The sequence below is a fragment of the Passer domesticus genome, chromosome 5, assembly GCF_036417665.1.
Source record: "Passer domesticus isolate bPasDom1 chromosome 5, bPasDom1.hap1, whole genome shotgun sequence".
NCBI classification, from domain to species: Eukaryota; Metazoa; Chordata; class Aves; order Passeriformes; family Passeridae; genus Passer; species Passer domesticus.
Genome location: NC_087478.1, coordinates 51,499,279 through 51,522,112, shown reverse-complemented (window position 1 = coordinate 51,522,112; position 22,834 = coordinate 51,499,279). Strand labels below are relative to the sequence as shown.

Genomic DNA, 22,834 nt, shown 5'->3' with positions numbered 1-22,834 from the left:
GTTACATATTGTGATCAGTCAGGTAGGAAGAGAGGAGACTGAGAAAATAGAGGGAATTGAAATGCCAATAGGAAAAAAAAAATTTCCTGAAATACAGGAATAGTTAGGACTATTTTGTGTCACCAGTTTCTTTACATAACCTTTCCCTCTACTCTGTCAGATGAGTTTAGACAACAAACAAACAAGCCAGTGTAACAACAACAAAACTCCATACAACCAAACCACAAAAAAGAAACCAACCAAAAAGCCTGACTCCCCGGATTATTCTAAAGGTATCCAGAACAGCATTGCAGTTTGTCTTCCTGGTGATTTGTGAAGTATACGTGAATGCACATGGTCCTTGAAAATGAGATTCACATGGATAAGACTAATTATCATTCCAAGTTTAAAAAAACACAAGAAAATGAAGCTGTAATTTTCAGTGTCCAAATAGAATTTACTATTCTAGTAAATAGTACATAGGGCTCAAGTTCTCTTTGATAGAAGCATATGCAACTCTCATCTGATTCTTAAAATAACTCCTGCATGGTTTCTAATTAAATGAGTATAGAGAAGTTTCTTCTTCTTCTTTCCTAACTACTGCAGAATTTTTTTCAAAACAAAACTGAGGAAAGTGGGAAAAGCTAGGCTTTCTGGTTTATTCCAGTCATTAAACAGCTAAACATGGTTTGCCAGCCAAGAAGCCATTGTATTCTTTTATGCTGACTGCCAAGAGGCCTGTTCCTATTCTTTCAGGTCAAGTGAGCCACACATTGTAGGTATTTAATAGCAGCCAGGGGAGGTTCATCCCAGCCTTTTAGATGCTATTTTTGTTAAGCTTTTTCCCTATGTAAAGTTGGAAGCAATGTGTGTTAGGTAGGCATCACTTACATATTGCTAAATACTTAGAAAATGGATATTAGCAAGGTTACAGCAATCATGTATGCTATATCCCTCCTAGAAGATGCAGCACTTTCATTGTCTTTTGTTAGCTTTTAGGATTTGTCTTAGGTGCTAAAATCAGGTTTACTCCTGATTTTAGTAAACCTGGTTGTTCAGTGCCTTTGTCTTCATAACATGGTGGGCACTTGCAGAGCTGCTCCTGCCCTTGTGGGGTAGCTGTGCCCCTTCTCAGCAGGCGCCGTCTCCAGCTGTGTGGCACTGCTTCCCCTGCCTTGCTCCAGGCAGTTGCTCCGGAGGTGTTATCTCTGTGGCCTTGCACCTGCACAGTGTCATTACAGCAGGGTTTCTCAGGAGTAACGGGCTGCAGTGTGGGAATTGCCCCTTTCCCCCCCTGCCCCTTTGGGTGTAGCTTGGGGTTTATGGCAGGAGATGCAATAATGTGTGAGCACAGCAATTAATGACCAGCAGGCACTGACTCAGCAGTTGCCCCGATCAGCATGTGCTCTGCTGAGTGCCAGCAGCACTGTAAGAAGGAATGGCTGAGAGGGCATGAACAGCTCCTGGTGAAATGTATGTTGTTAGTACAGAATCCCTGGGGTAGGAGGGGACCTCTGCAGATCACCTAGTCCAACTGTCCCTGCTAAAGCACGTTCACCTGGAGGAGGTTGCACAGGATCATGTCCAGACGGTCTTTGAATATATCCAGGAGAGAAGACTGCAACTTCTCTGGACAGCTTATTTCAGTCTTCTGTTACCCTCAAAAATGTTTTTCCTTGTATTCAGATGCAGTTTCCTGTTTAATTTTGTGTCTGTTGCCCCTTGTCTTATTGCTGAGCATTACTGCAAAGAGTCTGGCCCCTTCCTCCTGATACTGCGTTTAAGATATCTGTGTGAATTGAGAAGTTCCCCTCTCAGTAATCTCCTCGAGACTACACAGGCCCAACACTCTCAGCCTTTCCTTGCAAGAAGGATGCTGCAGTCCCCTTACCATCTTTGTAGTCCTCCCCCAGACCCTCCCCAGTAGTTTCTGGTCTTTCTTGGGCTAGGGAGCGCAGAACTGAACTCAACACTCCAGATGTGGCCTCACCAGGGCAGAGTAAAGGGAGAGGATCACCTCCCTCAACCTGCTGACCATGAGAGAAATATTATGGAGGAGGCCACTTGTTAGACTGGAGAGAGTACGGGGGAAGGGCGCTCATCTGGGGACCTCTAGCACTTCTCTTTCCAGCTGGCTGCAAGGTAGATTTCTTTTTTTTTTTCCCTCTTTTCTTCTGTATTTATTTCTTCCCCAAACCACTTTCACCATTGGAGATATTATATCTACTAATAAATTTTTGCGCATGTGAACCTGTCTCAACATTTTTTGTGTAACTACCTGTTTCCCTTGAACACTTGCAGGTTTGCAGCACCCCATTCTCCCCCCCCCCTTTTTTTTTTCTTTTGCCTGATATGCTAATTTGCTTATTAAATAATTTTGGTGAAGTTACAGCCAGGATGCATATGTTATATGGAGGGCTGTTTCTATAAATGAAGGGCAGAGGGATAGTCATGACTGTGTAGTCATGGTATGCTGTTTTTAGTAACAGTTCAGTGTTGTAAGAAGGGCTTGGGTTAAGTTTAGTAGCAGTGTGCCAACAGCTGATTATCTCTTTGTTCATTGGGTTTTTTCTGTAGTGTAGGAGTTTTTCTGTCTTTAGAATGACAAGAGACTTGTACTTTTAGTTGAGACTAGAGCATGTTTTAGTCCATTCCAGAGCTGAATAACGTTGAGGGGAAAACTGAAATGACAGTGTGGTTTGGTTTTATGAATTATGTATTGTGGAAGATATTACATGGTGTCATACCACTGTAAGCCAAGTGTAATTAGGATGTGAACATTCATGCAACACTAAATAAAATTTGCAGAAGGCGCTCAAGGTCTGATAATTGTTGTTGATTATTCCTCTCAGTTACCTTTTTCTATTGTAAAATTGTCTAGTTTACCTCAGAAAATAAATGTTCTTCTAAATTCTTGCAGATTCCTGCTTCAGTGTCTTGAGGATCTTGATGCCAATCTGCGGAAACTGAATTCACGTTTGTTTGTTATCCGTGGACAGCCAGCAGATGTTTTCCCCAGGCTTTTTAAGGTAAATACCACCTTGCAGTTGTTGTTTCTATCCACAAATATGACCAACAAACTAATAACAGTGAGGAATAGTTCTTGTACTGTTTCATTCAGTGCAAGTTATTAATGCAAATACTGATCTATTCTTTTTCAGTTTCTCATTAAAGTTATTTGTGTTAGTTTTGAATTTTTCCTCTCTAGTCTGCGTATCACCAACTGAGCTGACTTGCTTTTAGACTTTACTGGTTTTTGCTTCTTTCTCTTCAGAAAGAGAATTTATTTCAGATGTTTTGCTAAGTGTAGGTGCTGTGTATTACTACATTTTCCTTTACAGGTTCCCTTTGTAGTACTGAAAATTCTGTGCACATGAATCCATGTTCAAAGCCTGACCTGTAAAAGCAATGTTTTATTTAGGCCAAACATCTGCTGTGATTGCTTTTTGGCCATAAAAGGTGATTTAATAAGCTTTTTTCTAGTAGTAAGATTGTTAAAAGCACAGTGTAACTAAAAAGCAATTTCTAGTCAAAGAAATTTAAGGCTCTTATGGGAAGGGGTCTTACTGAAAGAATTAAAGCTGTGAGTGATTGCTACTGATAGTAATATGTTGTCTATGGATAATAGTGTATTTAAGGTAGTAATACTATAATAGTATTGTAAAAATGACCACTGGGCAAATTGATTTGAAGAGTTTTTTCAGAATGATTGAATTGAGGTGACTGAAACAAGTGAGGCTGGAGGGGGTGTGTTGGGGGGCAAAAGGAAATAATCCATTTTTCCAAAGTGGTTGTATGTTCATTAGTTTTATTCCGAGGTCTTCAACATCAAGCTGAAAATTCAAACCACATTTCCATCTTCATTATTGCGATTTTGTTGTGAAATGCTAACTGGATGATACTTCTCCTGGTCTTTCCTTGATTTCCCCTCAGTGAAGAATTTCCTGGAGGAGTGCTGTGGCATGAGCTGCTGCTTGCAACCTCTCAAGCTTATTGTATTTGTCTGCCAAACTTAGTTTGGTTGCATTTAAGTAGGAGCAGAGGTCTTCCCATTGTGTGTTGCCTTCTGGATTTGAGCAACCTGGGGCAAGTCTTCTTAAATACTTTAATGGCTACTTTGACAGCTCCTGTTTCAGATTTTGCTGCTAAGCTGATCTCTCTATGCCTGGCAGCATTGGATTTCCACATTTTTAGGATATTAATTTTAGCACTGAGAAGAAAATTAAAATAACTTGTGAGATAGATAGCATACCACAATCAAAAAAGAACATTCACAACTGTCTGTGTCTTCTGGTTCCTCAAGTTAGTGTCTTTATCATATATTGGTTCACTAAGGGGCTTTTTAGGACATCCTCTATGCTCAGACAATTTACTGAAGCTCTTGAGGATTTCTTCACTTTTGAGTGAAGTTGACCTGGAACATGCAACTATGTCTTGTAATTATATCTCATAACTTCTTTGCCAGAGCAGTAGCTGTACATCAGACACTTACAGTGCAGTGAAGGGCTTGTAACACTGAACAAGGCTTTTTAGATCATCCCTATTAAATCTCTCAAAGGTGAGCAATGATCCTGACCCTGAAGAACAAACACAAGTGAAAAAAATAAATTCAGTTAAGTTTGGAAAAATAACTTTAGTTAAGTCATTAACTTAGGGTAGGAGATAGTGGAACTTCTGTAGAGCCCTGTCAGGTGTCAGGAGCCTTATCACAGATGCCATCATATGTGGATTTCCTGGGAATGAGCCGTTTCTTGGTGAGGCTTTCCTTTTCACAGTCTGAACAATTCCTTCAAAAGGCAGAACACTGATCTATCTTTATAAAAGACCTCAAACACCTTTAGGTTCTTTCATTTAATTTAAGTTTTGGCTTGTTGTTGTCCCATTCTCTTCAATTTGTCCTGGTCTGCTTTCTATCTTTAGCTCTTTGGGCTTGGCTCAGTAAAGAAAATAGAATTGAAACAATGAGTAATTTTTTTTAATGCATCACTGTGGCTAAAACCATTCAGCAGTATGACTATGTGCAAAATTGTCTGTGACTCTGATTCTTCTAATTGCCTGCCTCATGCTGGTGTGATTTGGATGTATTCACATTACACAGCAGCTGTCTCAGAGTTTCTTGACTTCTATAGGGACTCTACTCTGTGTCTTGGACACTCTTTTTTGTCTTTGCAAAACATGAGAGGAAAGAAGGGTTTAGAAAAGTATCTGCTGCAGCTTGTCAGACAGTGGTTTTATGTTATGGAGCATTATGAAATGGGAAGTAAATGTTGTGTGATGGTGTAGGAAGTTCCTTGAGGATTTAAGGCCTGCTGGGTTAGTCTTGGCAGACTTAAGCATGGCGGGATCCCAGCCTTGTTTCAAAGAGCAAGCACTCCTTGGAATCATCTATCCTCAGGGCTGGGCTTCATCTAGGAGGGAGCTGGAGTTCAGTAGTGGAATCGCACCCTGGGTGATTAGCATTGGGTGCCCTTGTCTCTGGTGTAAATTCTCTGAAATACTATGGTGTATTAAATCAAGTCATTAAGATTCTGAGGGATTAGAAAGGTATTTGATTGGCGTGATGGCTTTCTAGGATCATCTTGTGCATACTTCACCTTTCCAGTTTCCTACTGTTGCAGAAGCCTTAGCTGTTATTTATCCCTTTGTTTCTTTCTTTTTCCTCACCTGTGGCTGTTGGCCTTGGTAGCAACATCTGTGACATAAAGAATATTAGACTTCAAGGCATAAGGCATTCTCTTTGTAGAAGACAGACTTTTCTTTTTCTTTTTTTTTAATTAAGAATTTGAAGATTGTCTGAGAGAGGAGAAGGGATTTGGAAAAGATAAAGAAAATGTTGGGTGATAGGGTGGGGCAGTATTTCCACCCCCTCCCTTCAAACTTTGGTTCTGCTGCTAAAGCTGACAGACATGTAAAAAGTTTTGTGTAGAGCAAGGTACTGCTGTTGATCCATGTTCAGAAGACAGCCTTTGTCATCTTCCTCTTCTGTTGATTCTCTTAAGGTATGTGTATCCTAAAGTTAGAGATGAGTTTTCAAAATTCGCATGGAAATTGCTCATTACACATTGCATTACTGAGCACGCACAGTAATAGGGCAGATGGAGGCTTTTTGTGCCTGATAGCTACTTAGATGCCAAAAAGTTGGACTTTATTTTTGTTATTCTGGGTGCCTAATATATTTTGGATCTGTCTGTATCTCTGATAACTATCCACAGGTAATAGCTGACATTCCATTCCGCCCCTGTCCTTCCAGTTCTCCTTTCCCTGACCCTCCATCATGCAGCTGAATTGCTAAAGGACCACACTTTTGGTTTGTGTTGTAGGAATGGAACATTGCAAAACTTTCTATTGAATATGATTCTGAACCATTTGGGAAGGAAAGAGATGCAGCTATCAAGAAGCTGGCTAGTGAAGCGGGAGTGGAGGTCATTGTTCGGATTTCACATACATTGTATGACCTGGACAAGTGAGTTACCATTTTCCTTAAATTTTAAAAAAGGAGGGGAAAAAACCCTTGGAATTTTATGTAGTATTTATTTATATATTGTGGGCTACTTTCTGCACCAGACAGTTCATAGTTAGGAAAATTACACATTTGTTTTATGTTTCACTTTTATCCATCCATCCAAATTTTATTACATACTGAATAGAACTTTGAAACTCCTAAAAAAGATATGTAACTGAATCTGAAATGCAGTTTTAATTTGGAGTTCTTTTGAAAATAATGTTTATGTTAATTAGCTGTCATTTGTAATTAAGTTACTCAAACATGCCTGTAGAGGTTCTCCCAAATAAATCTGGTTTTGTTTAGTTGCTTTGTTCGTTTTGTCTTTATTTCACTTTTTGTACAAAGTTACGAGAAAGTCCTTTAAGATTTTTTAAGAACTGTTTCCTACCAATTATCTATTCAATAAGTAATTGGGGATTGTTTGCTATCCCTTAATGTCTTGTTATATTTTTCCACAGATCTATTGGTGTTAATTCCCTATTACAGAAACATAATCCACAAACTTGTTACAAGTATAACTTGTCTTCTCTTAACATTACGTGATTTATTGTGGTAGCTGCCCATTTTATTCTGTTACAAGCTGATCTATAAGAAACTATTAGACATAGGGGAGGGCAGGGAAATTAGAAGTATTTACTTTTTTAAACCAATAGATTACTTTTTTAAATCCCAAATTGGAATTTTTTTTTCCCCTCCCACCCAAACACACTGCTAAATATGCATTTGGTTCCATCTATCAGTTTGTAAATTTTTCTTTGAAGTTTTCCTTGTTTCCAAGACTGCAGATATATTTAAAATGGCAATGCAAAACAGAAAACTGTGGTTTTTAGGCAGTCAATGTGTAAAAGCTACATGTTAATTTCCTCCCATATTAAGACAGTTTTAATATTGACTACTGTTCTCAATACCAGAAGGGGAAAGTGAATTTCTTTGAATGTAAATACTGTGGCCTTCTATGTGACTTGGATACTTCTGCATGTTGCTAGGATCTCTATCTGCTTCTGATCTGTTCTTTTCTTTGCTTTGAGCTGTCCATGTTCATTATATCCTTGTTCATGAGGGAATTTCTATAATTCAGGAATGAAGAAAATTGACTTGGTTATAAACAGTTAGTTTATATGTCTCCCTTTTGGGGAAAGAAGGATGGTATATTTAAAGTTCTAAGTGTCTGGATTACCTTAGGTAGGTAAGAATGTATAGCTGTGTATATTTTATAAGAGAGACTGTTAAATACTATTGCCTGACATGCTTTTCTGTTTTGGCTTTTTTTTTTTTTTTCTTTAATATAGAATAATAGAATTAAATGGAGGACAGCCTCCTCTTACTTACAAGCGATTTCAGACCCTAATTAGTAGAATGGAACCCCTGGAGATGCCTGTGGAGACTATAACCCCAGAAGTAATGAAAAAATGTACTACTCCAGTTTCTGATGACCACGATGAGAAATACGGTGTGCCATCACTTGAAGAGCTGGGTATGTTCTGAGATTGCTTTGACATTTTGAAACAACTAAGATCTAATCTGCCACTTAAAACAAGTGAGGTCGTGCTAGTGGGTAATTGTTAGCCTGATGCAATTATGGCATACAAAAGGAACAAAAACAGATAATGAACTCTGTAAATTTTGGTTGTTTTCTGGTAATGCAGCATTATTTCTTGTAATACAGCATAGCCATTTTCCCAGGGTACCAAATAATCATTAAGCTACTAATTAATAGTCTTTAATGCTTAATTTTGTATTAAGTACACTTCATTTATCTTTGTGCTTCAGGTCATTTTTCTGTCATTTAACAAACTATTTTAAAAAAACTCGCCCGCTTTTCTTGATATACTGAAAAAATATATTAATAACACAGTTAATTACTTTAGAAGGTCCTAAAGGGGGAAAAAAGGTTATGGGAGAAAAAAAGTCTTAAGTTTCTATAAACATAATTTTAAGGAATAGTATCATCTGTTGTCCTCTGAAGATCCTCATCTCTTTCCTGTTTCCCCACACATCCCAAAATACAGGCAAATGTGCGATGACCTCCAAATTGCTAAAAAAAGGGTGTGGACAGATTTTGAGTAACCTGTTACTTCCCTGTGTAGTCCATTCAAACTCTTACAAAACAGACCTTGGTTTTTAAAGCCTTTATAAGAAGCGATGATCTTGCTATGCAGTGGTTAAACTATAGGCAGACAAGTTCTCCCACACATCTGGTGAGCAATGTTGGAGCAGGTGGGAGGATGTGGAAAAAATTCTGATTACCTTCTTTTTATCTTTCTTTTGCGGCTCAAGTACGTGTTTATCATCAAATTTACAATCTCTGTAATTTAAGTTGAGGTTAGTGATATCTAGGAATGTTCTGAAAATGGCACTCATACTTTTACCTTGGTGAAAAAGTTTTTAGACATTCTGTAAATGACAAAAGCAATTGTTGCTTCTTAAATAGTAATTAAAAAAAAAAAGTTATGGTTTTAGGATAGCCTGCATATTGCAGATTTGGAAAATCTGAGGGGTCATTTCATGTAAAAAACCAAACCAGGAGAATTGAGACTGAATTAAGACAGTTCAGCATCTAAAATTTGTGATGTATATTAATGTAAATGTAAAAGGCAAAATTTGAGTTTTGCTGCGCGTTAGAGGTATTGGATGTTCTTCAAGAAGACTTGGTTGTGTACTGTCGTAAAACAGACTTCTTCAAGTGTCCAACTTAGGGTTTTTCTAAGGATGCAGTAGTCAAGTATCAACATGCTATAATTTTGTTGCCTTACAGTATAAGCAAACAAGCAATTTCCTGTTTCAATTTGTCTTTCAGGTTTTGACACAGATGGTTTGCCTTCTGCAGTATGGCCAGGGGGAGAAACTGAAGCTCTCACACGCTTAGAAAGACATTTAGAACGAAAGGTGTGTTTCAGATCACTGCAAGTCTGACAAAGCTGGGCAACATAGTTACTCTTTACTGTGAAACTTAAAGGGACTTGGGCAAGTTGTGTTAATGAAAAAATCAAACTCACACACTTGAACTCAAAGCCTCAATTATATAAATCAATAGTTTGTTTTTTAAAGATAAAATTTATATCTTTGATATGAATTTTAGAGACAGTCTGTTTTACTCCTCTATACTATAAATAAATTAATTAGAAAGGCACAGATAGCTCTGGAAGACAGTCCATGTCTTTTGCATTGAGTTGAATTACCTTCTAGAGGTTCTGCTGATTCAAAATGAACACCTGTGTATCGTAGGTGACCTGACCATCTGTCCACTGTTTGGATTCAGTTACAGACAGTGTGTGATTTCTCCCTTTCTAAGTTGCTATGTAGCCTCTAGTCTAATTTTGCTGTGTGGGTTTTGTTTTGTTTTGTTTTTTTTAAGGCTTGGGTAGCAAACTTTGAGAGACCACGAATGAATGCAAATTCCCTTCTGGCAAGCCCTACGGGGCTTAGTCCCTACCTCCGCTTTGGCTGTTTGTCCTGTCGGCTCTTTTATTTCAAGTTAACGGATCTGTACAAAAAGGTAGGACTTCTGTACAGTCAGATACATGTTGTTAGATGCCATGGTTATCCCCTACTTCTCCTAATAAAATGTCTTTCTTTAATGGTGTTCTTCAGGTAAAAAAGAACAGCTCCCCTCCCCTCTCCCTCTATGGCCAGCTGTTATGGCGTGAATTTTTCTACACAGCGGCGACTAACAATCCACGGTTTGATAAAATGGAGGGGAATCCTATCTGTGTTCAAATTCCATGGGATAAGAATCCTGAGGCTTTGGCCAAATGGGCAGAAGGCAGGACAGGTTTTCCTTGGATTGATGCAATTATGACACAACTTCGTCAGGAAGGTTGGATTCACCATTTAGCCCGGCATGCTGTAGCATGCTTTCTGACTCGAGGGGACCTCTGGATTAGCTGGGAAGAAGGAATGAAGGTATTGTTTCTTATTCTCGAATTTCTTAAAGTGCCTGTTAAAGTTTCAGGTGGTCATTCTAGAATTGTTGCTGTGTGGTGTAAGTTGAATTTTAAACTTGAACTGTGGGCAAAACTAAATCAGTTCTGATAAATCAGGTGTGCTGAAATTTTGCCTCTTGAATCTCCCCTTTTATTGGAATGTTATATTCTTGCAGTCAGAGTAGGTCTGAAGTTTCTTTCAAATTTGAGATTTCTTCCTAAATCTTGACAAATAATTACAGTAATAATATTGTAATTTAATTTTTTTTCCAATCATTCTGTGTGTGAACAATTTCTGTTTATATCTTGCATCTGCTTCCCTGCTAAGGGTAAATACTGTGGGAATAAAAGGGAGAAAACTAAAAACTGAGAATGTCCTTTCAGCAATTTCTGTCGCTTTGCCCAATGTTAGAACTGTGAGTAAAGGCAACATGATTTAGCTGAAGGCTCAATGCAGTTAATTTTATGCAAGTATAAGATGCTGAAGTTCAAATCTAAGATGTCAGATTTTTGAAGAAAACAAGGGAATAATTTATTCTCACTAATTAAGCCTTTGAATCAATTTTACCTTTTTAGAAGCATAGCATAACTTTTACTGAGCAATAATAACCTGTGAAAAATTGAGAATCAGACAGTTTTATTTTTGAAATCTAAACAATTTAATTGCCATCAGGACTTTGACATCATATTTCTATATGTATATAATCATATGAAATTTTCTTCCTTAACAAATCAGTAGTAAGCAAACGCCTTTCAAGAAATTTTGGTTACTTCTGTAGTTGACAAAACCGATATTGAAGATGCACATACATAGGTAACTCAGTATGTTCCAGATAAGTTATGCTGTAATTTATAGCTACATGGCAGCTTGTTCTTACTTCTGCAATAATACAGATATTTGAAGGCCCCAGACTTGTGCAGTGGAAAGATGTTCAACTCAAGTTTCCACAGCTAACAAAAGTTAATCTGGCATTCCCCGTGGTGTTACTTCCAAAGTCTTACTACATGGCAGCATCTAGTGGAACAATTGTGTGCTTACACACTTCATGTCTAAAGATCTTGTTGCATTATGAGTCACCATCTATTTGAAACATTTTTTGAAAGTGTTTTAAGATAAATCCTGTTTTTTCAAAACACTTTTTCAAGTAGGTGCAGATATTTAGTAAAAGATACTTTTGTAACACTTAGTGTATACTGTGGAATAAATGCCTTATTGAGTATATGGAGAAAGAGATTGAGAGTCCATTGCTTAATAGTATTACCTTATTTAGACCATGTACAGGAATAATACTTGTTGAAGTTGGATGGCAGTACTATGATGTTGAGTTTTTAGTGCCTTAGCATGAAGAAAGGTGGTCAATTTGGAATTTATGCAAGTTCAAAAGGAAAATCAGAACTTGCAAAAATATGTTTTAAATAAGTATCTGTTCTTAAAACTACTTCTAGGGGCACTCTTTTTTAAAAGGTCCTTGAGGTTGTCCTTCACAGAATGAGGCTTCGCTCTGTTTTTTGTAAGCCTGCATTGCTAGTGATCTGACTGAGCAGATAAACTTCCTTTTATACAAGTTAGTACTGTCTGTGTTGAAGATGAAAAAGCAATCAGTGCTGGAAACCTGAATGTTTCACAGCTACTGAGCTCCAGATTGAAAGTAAAACCCTCATAAATCTTCAGCTTACTAATGTTTTGGAGTTTTTGGGGTTTTTTTGTTTGGGTTTTTTTTTTTTTTGTTTTTGGTTTTTTGTGTGTGTGGGTTTTTTATGTTTTTGTTTTGTTTTTGTGGGGTTTTTTTGTTGTTTTTTGTTTGTTTTGGGGGTTTTTTGGTTGTTTTTTGTTTGGTTGGTTTTTTGGGGTTTGTTTTGTTTTGGTTTTGTTGTTGTTTTGGGTTTTTTTTATATATATATAATAGGGGTAACCAATTAGAATCAAAGTGTTTGGAAGATTTTTTTTTTTGGTCTTCAGACCCAAATTTCTTATTTGTCATACCATTCTTCAGTGTTCTTGGTGGTTCATAATGCCTCCAGGAATTTGAATGTGTTGTCAGAACTGTGACTTGCTAGATAAACTATTAGCTTTAAGAACACAACTTCTGCATGTTTGGGGTGCCCAGAAACTCTTGAATTCTACTCTTGGGATTCCTCACATAGTGAAAGGTGCTGTGCAAGTTGAGGTATTCAGACCAGCAATTTGAGTTCAAAATGTCCTTTGTATGTTCCCCATTTTCTGGAAGTTTGCAAAGCTTACTCAGCTGTGATGTGATGAAGCAATTCTTCTGAAAATAGCAAATGCCACTTGGAAGCCATGAGGCTCCAGCCATCCTTTGGGGATTTATTTTTCAAGATGAATATGTAGCTTGCTGAGATGTTTACAAGTTTGTTTACAGTATAAAAGCCTGGTTATGAATTTTTTCTTTTGCTCTTGAGTTTGGCATTAAGGCATTTGCAATTGCATACTGAGCATTCTGTGAATGCTACCAGTTAAGAAGGAGCTTAAATCAGAAACTCAGGAGCTAATCCTGAAAAAGTAAATGTCTTGAAGATGCGCCATGCCCAGACTAACGTGCTGCACTGATTTCTTAAGGTCTTTGAAGAGCTGTTACTTGATGCAGATTGGAGTGTGAATGCTGGAAGCTGGATGTGGCTGTCCTGTAGTTCCTTCTTTCAACAGTTTTTTCACTGCTACTGCCCAGTGGGTTTTGGCAGAAGAACTGACCCAAATGGGGATTATATCAGGTAACTCACAATCTGGAAATTGCAGTGGGTGTTGCTTAAACTATTGAACAGCTTTATGCTTAACATGATCTTTTTACCCTTTTGTTATTTTTTTAAGACGTTACTTGCCAGTCCTTAGAGGTTTCCCTGCAAAATACATCTATGATCCTTGGAATGCCCCAGAAAGCATCCAGAAGGCTGCAAAATGTATTATAGGAGTTAATTATCCCAAGCCAATGGTAAACCATGCAGAGGCAAGCCGTCTGAATATTGAGAGGATGAAACAGATCTACCAGCAGCTTTCACGATACAGAGGACTGGGTATGATTATAGATTATTTGCTTTATTTATTTATATGAAACTTTTCTCACCTTCTAGCAATTAATAATTTAGTCTTATAGCAGTGAGAATCAGGTCTAAGCTCAGGGTGGTGACCAGGGTTTGTATCCAAGAAAATATTATATGTAACTGAGAAAGGAAAGAGTTTGAGGGGAGTGCCTCTCCAAATATTGCTTGGATTATTTTTCTCTGGGTCTTTGGAAGTGTTTTTGTTAAGCTGGGTCTTTTGTGCATTCTGATAAACTCTTGTACAGTTAAGTTTAAGTACTGGTGATTAGAAATTTAATATGGTTTGTAACTTTGGCAATACTCTATTTGCTTATGCAAATGCTGTTGCAGAAGTAAGAAGAAGAATCCACCAGCCCAGCCCCTGGTGGATTCTTCCCCTTTGCTCTGAGAGTTAAACCAGGTGCACTGTATTGCTCAGGAAGGTGTGAGCAGTCAGCATGTTCAGATACTGAGTATTGAATCAGGATATATTGCACTTAAACCCAACATACTCGATATGTGTAACTAAGGAATATTGGAAAAGTTATGCAGAATATGGTGTAGAAAAAATTAAGTAAATGTGAACTAAAATTGTTTGGCAAGAAACAGAAGCAGGCAAGACAGAGGTCATAAAGTAAACCACTCAAGGTGAGGGTAAAGAGTTGGCTATCACAAGGAAAACAGAATGCTGCACTTGATTTTTTTTTTTCCTCTAGCTATCTTTCTTTATATATTTTGTCTTGTTTTTTAGGTCTTCTTGCAACTGTGCCTTCTAATCCAAATGGAAATGGAAATGGTGGCCTAATGGGCTATTCACCAGGAGAAAGCATTTCTGGTTGTGGTAGTACAGGAGGTCAGTCAAATTATTTCAATACATAGAATTATTGATACTGAACTACATGAACTTCTTTTATAATGCCCTTGCGTTTTTGTATTATAAGAAAGAACTGCTTTCATAAGACAATTCTGAATGCAAGTCACAAGTGTTTCAAATTTATTCACTGCTTCATAGTGCTTGTATATAGACATCTTTAAATTATTTTTTTAATCTCAAATATGCAAATATTTTTCATCTGTTTGTCCCCCTCCAAAAATTACATATTAACTGCTCTCAAACAATTTGATTTCAAAAGCATTTGAATATGATTTTGTCCTAGAAGTGTATAAGCATCCTGATATGTGTAATAAGGAGTGACTTGTGAACTTTCAAGTGAGAATTGTTAACTTGTAAAGGTTTCTAATGCTGGCATTAGATTGCTTACTGGTATTTATTTATTTCTATTAAATGTATTAATTTTATTTATTTCTACTGGGAAAAAATAAGAACAGTATTAAGACTGTATTAACCCATGGTGTATCTTAAATGCTATATACACCTTAGACTCCTCAATGTAAAAGGATACATCAGAACTGGAAATCTAATGGTTTTATATTCTTTGTAGGCTTTGGTCAAGGTTAGAAGCAGATTGTGGAGGAAGGTGGACCTTATTGTTTTTAACCAGTACAGTTCTCCTAAAGATTTAAAATACAAACTCCTTAAAGCAGGGTACTGGTGCTTTTTTTTCTTATAAGTTGAGGACATGTATAAGACAAGAAAGGTTTATTTTTAAAAAATCATGTGCACTCTTTTCTCTTTAAAATGCATTCATATATACATGTACTTATGCTTTTCACATCAGAAATGTATTCCTTTTGTAGGAGGTTCAGTGAATTTGGAAAGACAATAACCTTTAGAGCTTCAGACCAGTAATGAGGGGGTTTGGAAAAAAAAAAAAAAGTTTAAAACCCACAATAAAAAGCCAATGTCTTGAAGAGTGGGATAAGCCCCCCACATTTTAAATCCCAAAACCGGAGTTTTACCTTCTGGTATGTTTAAGCCTTTTCCCTGCCTCTCCAGGAGCTCAGCTGGGAACTGGTGATGGTCATTCTGTTGTTCAGTCATGTGCCCTGGGAGACTCTCATACAGGAACAAGTGGAATTCAGCAGCAAGGTATTATGGCAGTGCCTGTCTGTAGAGGATCTCCAAATCCTTGCAACTATGGAAAACCAGACAAAACATCAAAGTAGCATGGATAGATTTTGGGTGACAGCTGCTGTATACAACATGAACTGACCTTGTTTCTGTTCTTGAAACATAGAAATTATTTCTTAGAGTGAACTTGCTTGTCTTGTCATTTTTATCTCTAAAGTGCTCATCTAGAGCAGTATTTGTATGCTTTGAGTGGGAGGGCTCACAAATGTGGCTAAAAAAATAAATAAACATTATCCTAGGCTACTTTAAGAGAAACTGAAAGCCAGAAGTTCATTTTGTGTATTGGATTTCAAAATTTGTATGTTATCTTTTCCCCGATTTCACTACCGCTCTTTCCATATATAATTTATTTCCGCAGTTTTGTGTGGATAGTCTCTTATTGTGGAAGCAAATTTGTGTTACTTTAAGTATACAGAACCTTAAGCTGTGGTTTGTGATAGATCCAAGTTGCAATGAAATTTAACCCAATTGTTTGTTTCTTTGCAGTCTTAACAGAGGTGGTGTGTTTACTGATCAGGAAAGGCTGTAATCTGTGTTTTGTTTAAGCACCCAGAATGTAACTGGAACACCGCAACTGTTCAGAACAAGAAACCTTGCAACTGCTTCTGCTGATTGCACTATTCACGCAGAACACTCAGTTTCAAGGTTGCCAGTAGATAGTTCACATGGATCAGAAGAAAGTTCTCATCTTTCTTTTAATTTGCTTTTTTTTTGTTTTTCCACATCTAAGTTATGCCAGGGATTAATTTGCGTTGCTATAACAAAATAATAAAAAGGACTTGGCAGAAGTAAAATTTAAATTTAGAATTTAATTTAAAATTTATAACAACTTATAATTAAAGTGTTTGAGTATATAAGCATTCTACTTGTTGCAAATACAATGCATAAATATGTAGGCACTAAATGTTCACTCTGCAGATATCAGTGCATATATGTTTAACTGCTACAGACTACCATGAGGCTTATTTTTCTTTTGCATAAGAACTCTTCTGCATTCAGGATAGTTTCTGGCAGGATTATTCTTGATGATGGAAAATAAATCAATTGGCTCCTTTTTGTTGTGGTACAGAACATGATTTTACACTTGCTTGCAGCTCTAAATTTTATGTAGTATAATAAATATCTACTGTATCTGAACAGGTTACTGTCAAGCAAGTAGTATCTTACACTATGCTCATGGAGACAATCAGCAATCACACTTATTGCAAGCAGGTAATTTAAACAATAATGAAAAAAAAATCCAAAAACTTTTCTTGGATGTATAAGGGTGCAATAGAGTCTTAATGTAAACACTGATTTTAAATTATCAGGAAGAACGGCCCTTGGTACTGGCATTAGTGCAGGGAAACGCCCAAATCCAGAAGAAGAAACTCAGAGCGTTGGACCAAAAGTCCAGCGACAGAGCACAAATTAAACTGGTAAGATCTGAGGCACCTTCAAGTTATCAAAGTTCTGTACAGATTTTGTGTCTGTGATAACATTTATGTCACTGCAATGCAAAGGATCCTCAACTATTGCTGTAGATATTTCTTTTCTGGGGATTGTACAGACAGTATGAAATTCTGGCTCCAAGAGTTTGTGAAGTATGAGATAGGAAGTAGTTGCAAAAATACAGCCAGACTGAAGATCATCAGACACAGATCCAGGTGTTAGTGAAAGGAAGATGGATAAACTGTGGTTTTAATACATTAGCAGAGCTGCTTAAGTAGCTTCAGTTACTCTCTGTTCCCACATCTCACCTTAAGCTGTGCCAGTAGCATGGTTTGTATGAATGTATGGTGATCTGAATCAGGAGACTAAGACAACTTAAAAGGAAGAGCTCAGGGCCTGGATTAGTTTAGATATATAAGTGGACTAAGCAGTACATGTTTTAGACTGGCGAAAACCTGCAAAATGCTGATGTGGTTCTTGAGTGTGAAGATGTAGGGACAAATAAGATTTGAAGATGTGAGCCTTTGTCATTGGCCTGTAATTGAAGCAGGTTACTCAGAGTGCCCAACTTTGTCACGCTGTGGTGTAAAAGACTTGAATTTGGAGAAGGCATTGCAGATGGATGCACATAAACAGGTGTGACAATGCGGAGAGAGAAGTAGAAAACTGGAGAAGGAGTTCTGTATGTGTAAAATCACCAACATAGAGAAGATAAGTCAGTTGTGGTTTTTAAAGTTGGGAACAGGATAGAGGAAAGAGAAGGCCAAAATTGTTGTACCTCTTCCCCCAGTAAGCTTGATTTGAGAGGAACAAGGAAGGTGACCTGAAAAGAATTAAGACTAAATTAAATCAAAGAGTAATTACTAAGGAAGGAAGCCAAATAAAGGAGGACTGTCTGAAATGAGAGAGGACAGGATTTCAAGACTGGAAGTGTGTCTGCAAAGGTTAAAAGTGATCAAGATGTTTAAAAAAAACTAAGTGGAGCACTGGTCAATTATGAAATTTGAAGAATAAGAACAGCACAACAAGCGAGATAATAGCACATGGAGAGACATTATTGGAACTGGAAAACAGGGATTCCATGCAACAAGTGTAGGAGATACATTCATCACCTCTAGAGATAAAAAGGGGAATTCAGTCTACTTTATTTGGTTTTGACAGCAAGATCTAATTTTGCTTGTTATACAGTGGCAGCACTTCGTCGAAGTTACTGCAGTGCATTTGGAACAATTGTGTCGTACTGATTTGATTCAGTGCACAACCACAGCATTGTTTCCATAACGCTGTCAATTGAGCAAGTGAGCTGAGACCTTAGTGAGTGATCCATCTGCTATTTTCTCACATACTGGAAGCCCTATAAACTGCTTCTGTGTCCTCAAACTGATTTCTGTTACTTGGATGGGCCTGAGTGGAACATAATTCCAACAGAGTCTGTGTTTCAGTAGCTGTCTAATCCTTAGTATGTGTAGATTCATTCAGCATCCGTGTTTTGTATTGCAGAATTCCTTAGGTGCTCGTGTCTGTGTAGAAGAAGTACCTGCAGAGCGAACGTCTGGTTCCTGTCTAAGTTCTTTTTCAATTGAGAGACAGGTTGGAGGGGTTTTTAGTTTGGCAGAGAAGATGATTTGGTTAGGGGTGTTCAAAGCATGCTGCAAAAGCATTATAGTCCATACAAACATCAGCCAAGATCATACTCAAAACCACTGCTGGCAAAAGGTCGTGCACTTCTGAATAGCACTCAAGTACAGAGTACAGAGGCTTTTGTTGGGTTTCTCTTGTTTTGTTTCCTTCTTTTAGCCTCTAAGGTGAGAAATAAGAATTCAGAGTATTTGGGCCAATACAGATTGGGACAGGGCTTCCTGCATTGAGAAGGGGGGAAACAATATTGGTCCCTTGAATTCTGTCTTCAAAGACTCACATCAAACTGCTTAAGAATGTTTTTTTCTTTTTTTCTTGCAGCTTGATTGGAAGAGAAGTTTGCCACTCAAAGAACACTTGGGACAAAATTCCTGCTACTCTGTATTGGAGCTAAAGTGTTGTGAGAGTTCATGTTCTAAAAGTACATACTTTTTCATAAATTATTTTCAATTGTTCTCAGTTGTTGTAAACAAGTCCAATTTTTGCAATGCATTATTTCTAACTGGCATTTCTATGGTTTTTAACTTTTTAATGACTCTTTCACAAAGGGCAAATTGAGTTTTGTATATAAAGTATTTGGTGAAGAATTTGCTAACTTATTGTAAATATAAATATTCATGATTAGTGATAGACCCATCAATATATTTTTGATAATCTTTCATGTATATGGTAGTAGGAAAAGCTATAGTGCTGTTCTGAAAAACAGATGAAAATAGAAAGTTTCAAAGTTTTTAAATCATTATTTTTAGATTCCATACTTGAGCTCTGTATGATCAATTTCATATTTTCATATTGTAAGTGCTTAGGACTGTGTTTAATCAAATACAGTAGAGTTGTAACCGTAATTACTCACATCTGTATATAAAACACATGCCAATTTTAGTCCAGTTGTAAAATTTTCATGTATATGTCCAGTCCTTGTATTTCTCAGTTGCCTTGTTCAGTAATGACATACCTTGTTAATAAAAGAAAATTGTATATATAGATACATATGATTGTCTTTTGTGTAGTCTGTTGCTCCTGCTTACATTTCCAAACAGAACTGTTTCAGGAAAAAAGAGAAATAGTCTTTTTAGACTTAATCTGGACGTCATAAACAATTAACTATATTACCTTTTACTTCCAAGTAATCATGAAGCAAAACAATATTCAAATTATCCAGGCCTGTTTCTTGAAACTGACCATTTCTGACCATGAAATGTTTTTTACCAATGTATTTAATAACTGTTTCTTCACAATCTAGGTGTTTGAGTTGGGTTTTTTTTTCCCTGCTGTAATTGCAATTTGCTTGATAGCTGCAAAGTCTTTCCTGCAGTGCATTAATTTGCTGCTTTTTGAGGATCTTGATTTCAGACTTGCTTGAATGCTCAGTCAATACTCTCAGATTTTTAGAGAAGTTGTATCTAAGTGTTTTCTTAGACCATTAAGATCTCTGAAGAAGCAGTATGAATTTGCATATGACTAAGTTAGTTTCCTACTTGAGTGGGTGCCCAGATTAAAATCCTAGAATATCCTGAGTTGGAAGGGACCCAGAAGGATCACCGAATCCAACTTCTGGCCTTGCATAGCACCATCCCCAAGAATCTCAGGCACCATGTACCTGAGAGCGTTGTCCAAATGCTTCGTGAGCTCTGTCAGGTGTGGTGCTGTGACCACTCCTCTGAGGAGCCTGTTCCAGTGCCCAACCATCCTCTGGTGAAGAACCTTTTCCTAATGTCCAACCTAAACTGCTCCTGACACAACTTCAGGCCAGTCCTCCAGGCTCTGTCACTGGTCACCAGAGAGGAGATCAGTGCCTGCCCCTCCTCTTTACCCTCACGAGGAAGTTGCAGACTGCAATGAGATTTCCTCTCAATCTCCTCGAGGCTGAACAGACCAAGTGACCTCAGCCACTCCTCACATGGCTTCCCCTCCAAACCCCTCACCATCCCTGCTGCCATCCTTTGGGATCTCTGAGAGCTTTTGATCCTTCTTCTATTGGCACCCAAAACTGCCCCCAGCACTGAGGCTGCCCCAGCTCAGAGCAGAGCAGGACAATCCCCTCCTTTGCCCAGCTGTGATGCTGTGCCTGATGCCTCCAGGGCAGGGCTGGCCCTCCTGGCTGCCAGGGCACTGCTGGATCCTGTTTGGCTTGCCATGAGCCAGGACCCTCAGTTCCCTTTTGTGGCACTGCTCTCCAGCATCACATTTCCCAGTCCATACATCCAGGGCTGCCCCATCCCAGGTGCAGAATCCAGCACTTGTCTTTGTTAAACTTCATATGGTTGGTATTAATTGTTAATTAATTCTAAAGTGAGAATAGTTAATTATCTTGTTCTTAGTATTACATTGGTGACTTCTAGACAGTGGACACTTCTGTGTGTTGGTTTAAAATTCAGATTAGATTTTTGCAACAACATATGCAGCATGGCTCTTGTGGCAGAATAAATTACTGTGTTACTAGATTTTAGATTATAGTTGTTAATGTAAATATCTCTGCATACTGATTTGTATACAAGAGCAAAATCAAAAGCACTATGAAGAAAACAGAGGTATGTCTACTCTCTTGAGGCAGAGAATGTTTGAAATTGGTGAAAAAACTCAAAGGTAACAATAGAGAAGCAGATGCTATTTTCCACAGATCAGTCCAAATAAAATGGAGGGGTTCCCTAGGGACATACATAATGAGGAAAAGAAACAATTTTTTTGTTTGTTTGTTTAAGTAGTCTGAAAATAGAAAAAAAATAGACCCAGAGTGCTTTAAGACATGTTTTACTCTGTCAAGATAATGCTGAATTTTTCTGCTAACCTTATATTAAAAAAACATGCCATCTAAATTAAATATTCCACCTAGATTTTCTGAATGATTAAGCTATGAAACCCCCACAGAGAAACTTCATCAAGGTAAGAACATCTGCTTAAATACTACCTTCCCCCAACCAGTCTGGAAGTTCAGTTGGTGAAAGAAGAAATTTCCCAAGGAGTTTATTTTTATGGTAAGTTAATTCCCCCCTTCTTAAGTGCTGAAAAGCATATTCCTCTTATTGGTGTAGGCAAATCCTTGGATTTGCAAAGGAAAATTTATGGAGATGCTGTTTGACTTGTGTGCTGGCTTGGAGGAGTTCTGGTGTCAGGACTGTGGTGGAAAAAATGGTCTGTGGTTAGTTTAGTGTGAAAGAGGGGAGAAGTTGCCTTCAGATTAGCAATAGCTTCATAAAAGCCCTTTGCCTTATATTCTTCCCCTCCAACTTAAGTGCTGTGACTACATAAAAATAAATTTAAAAAGGTGAAGGCTCTGTTTGCACATTAAAAAATTACTAAAACCATTATAACATAGAGTTTTTCTCCCCACAGCCCCGCTACCCCCTTGTGACTTTTCGAGGGGTTGGACATGTGCTGTAAATCCAGTATGGAATAAGGGCCGGGCTGTTGTTGCTTATGGAGCTCTCCTCCAGAAATGGAGCTTAAAACATTCCTCAAGAAAGTTCTGCTTCCAAGGGATTTAGCTGGCCCTTCCCTGAGCTTGTAGGAGATGGGGGAGAAGAGAGTTTTTGGAAACAAAAAAAATGTACTCTGGAAGCATGCGGGGACAGCTTTAGGGGATATTTGGGATGAAAAAATACTTTTAAGTGTCTTCAAGCATTCAGAACTTGAGAGTTTGCAAAGGAACTTTGTGTGGCCCGTAGCGTACAGGTGCTACCTGCTTACAGAGGTTTTTGAACAGAGGGGAACAAGAGGAGTGAAAACACAAACGCCTTGAGGCTGGCGAGGTGTGTTCGTGGGGCAGAGTTAATTTCCCTTTTTCCGGAGTCCCGGCGCGGAGCCGGGCTGGATTCCCGCCCCGCGGAGCCGGGCTGGATTCCCGCCCCGCGGAGCCGGGCTGGGTTCCTCCCGCCCCGCGGAGCCAGGCTGGGTTCCCGCGCCGCGGAGCCGGGCTGGGTTCTTACCGCGGAGCCGGGCTGGGTTCCTCCCGCCCCGCGGAGCCGGGCTGGGTTCCTCCCGCCCCGCGGAGCCGGGCTGGGTTCTTACCGCGGAGCCGGGCTGGGTTCCTCCCGCCCCGCGGAGCCGGGCTGGGTTCTTACCGCGGAGCCGGGCTGGGTTCCTCCCGCCCCGCGGAGCCGGGCTGGGTTCTTACCGCGGAGCCGGGCTGGGTTCCTCCCGCCCCGCGGAGCCGGGCTGGGTTCTTACCGCGGAGCCGGGCTGGGTTCCGGCCGCCCCGCGGAGCCGGGCTGGGTTCCTGCCGCCAGCGCGGCCTGCAGGGGGCGCTGTGCGCGCGGCCGTGAGGGCAGCCGGCGCTGGGCGGGGAGCGGA

At 38.8% G+C, this 22,834-nt stretch overlaps 1 protein-coding gene across 1 annotated transcript in view; it reads left to right on the top strand.

Moving 5' to 3' along the window:
• The window catches only part of CRY1 (cryptochrome circadian regulator 1), a 39,368-nt gene extending 19,834 nt beyond the window's left edge, over positions 1 to 19,534 (top strand). Inside the window, exons 2-14 of the mRNA XM_064420417.1 lie at positions 2,900 to 3,008; positions 6,300 to 6,442; positions 7,774 to 7,958; positions 9,282 to 9,370; positions 9,840 to 9,980; positions 10,076 to 10,387; positions 12,986 to 13,137; positions 13,235 to 13,437; positions 14,195 to 14,296; positions 15,341 to 15,433; positions 16,616 to 16,687; positions 16,786 to 16,893; positions 18,866 to 19,534. Coding sequence (XP_064276487.1) covers positions 2,900 to 3,008; positions 6,300 to 6,442; positions 7,774 to 7,958; positions 9,282 to 9,370; positions 9,840 to 9,980; positions 10,076 to 10,387; positions 12,986 to 13,137; positions 13,235 to 13,437; positions 14,195 to 14,296; positions 15,341 to 15,433; positions 16,616 to 16,687; positions 16,786 to 16,889 — 1,705 coding nt within the window. The 3' untranslated portion in view covers positions 16,890 to 16,893; positions 18,866 to 19,534. The remainder of the gene's footprint in view (positions 1 to 2,899; positions 3,009 to 6,299; positions 6,443 to 7,773; positions 7,959 to 9,281; positions 9,371 to 9,839; positions 9,981 to 10,075; positions 10,388 to 12,985; positions 13,138 to 13,234; positions 13,438 to 14,194; positions 14,297 to 15,340; positions 15,434 to 16,615; positions 16,688 to 16,785; positions 16,894 to 18,865) is intronic.
• The last annotated feature ends 3,300 nt before the right edge of the window (positions 19,535 to 22,834 follow it).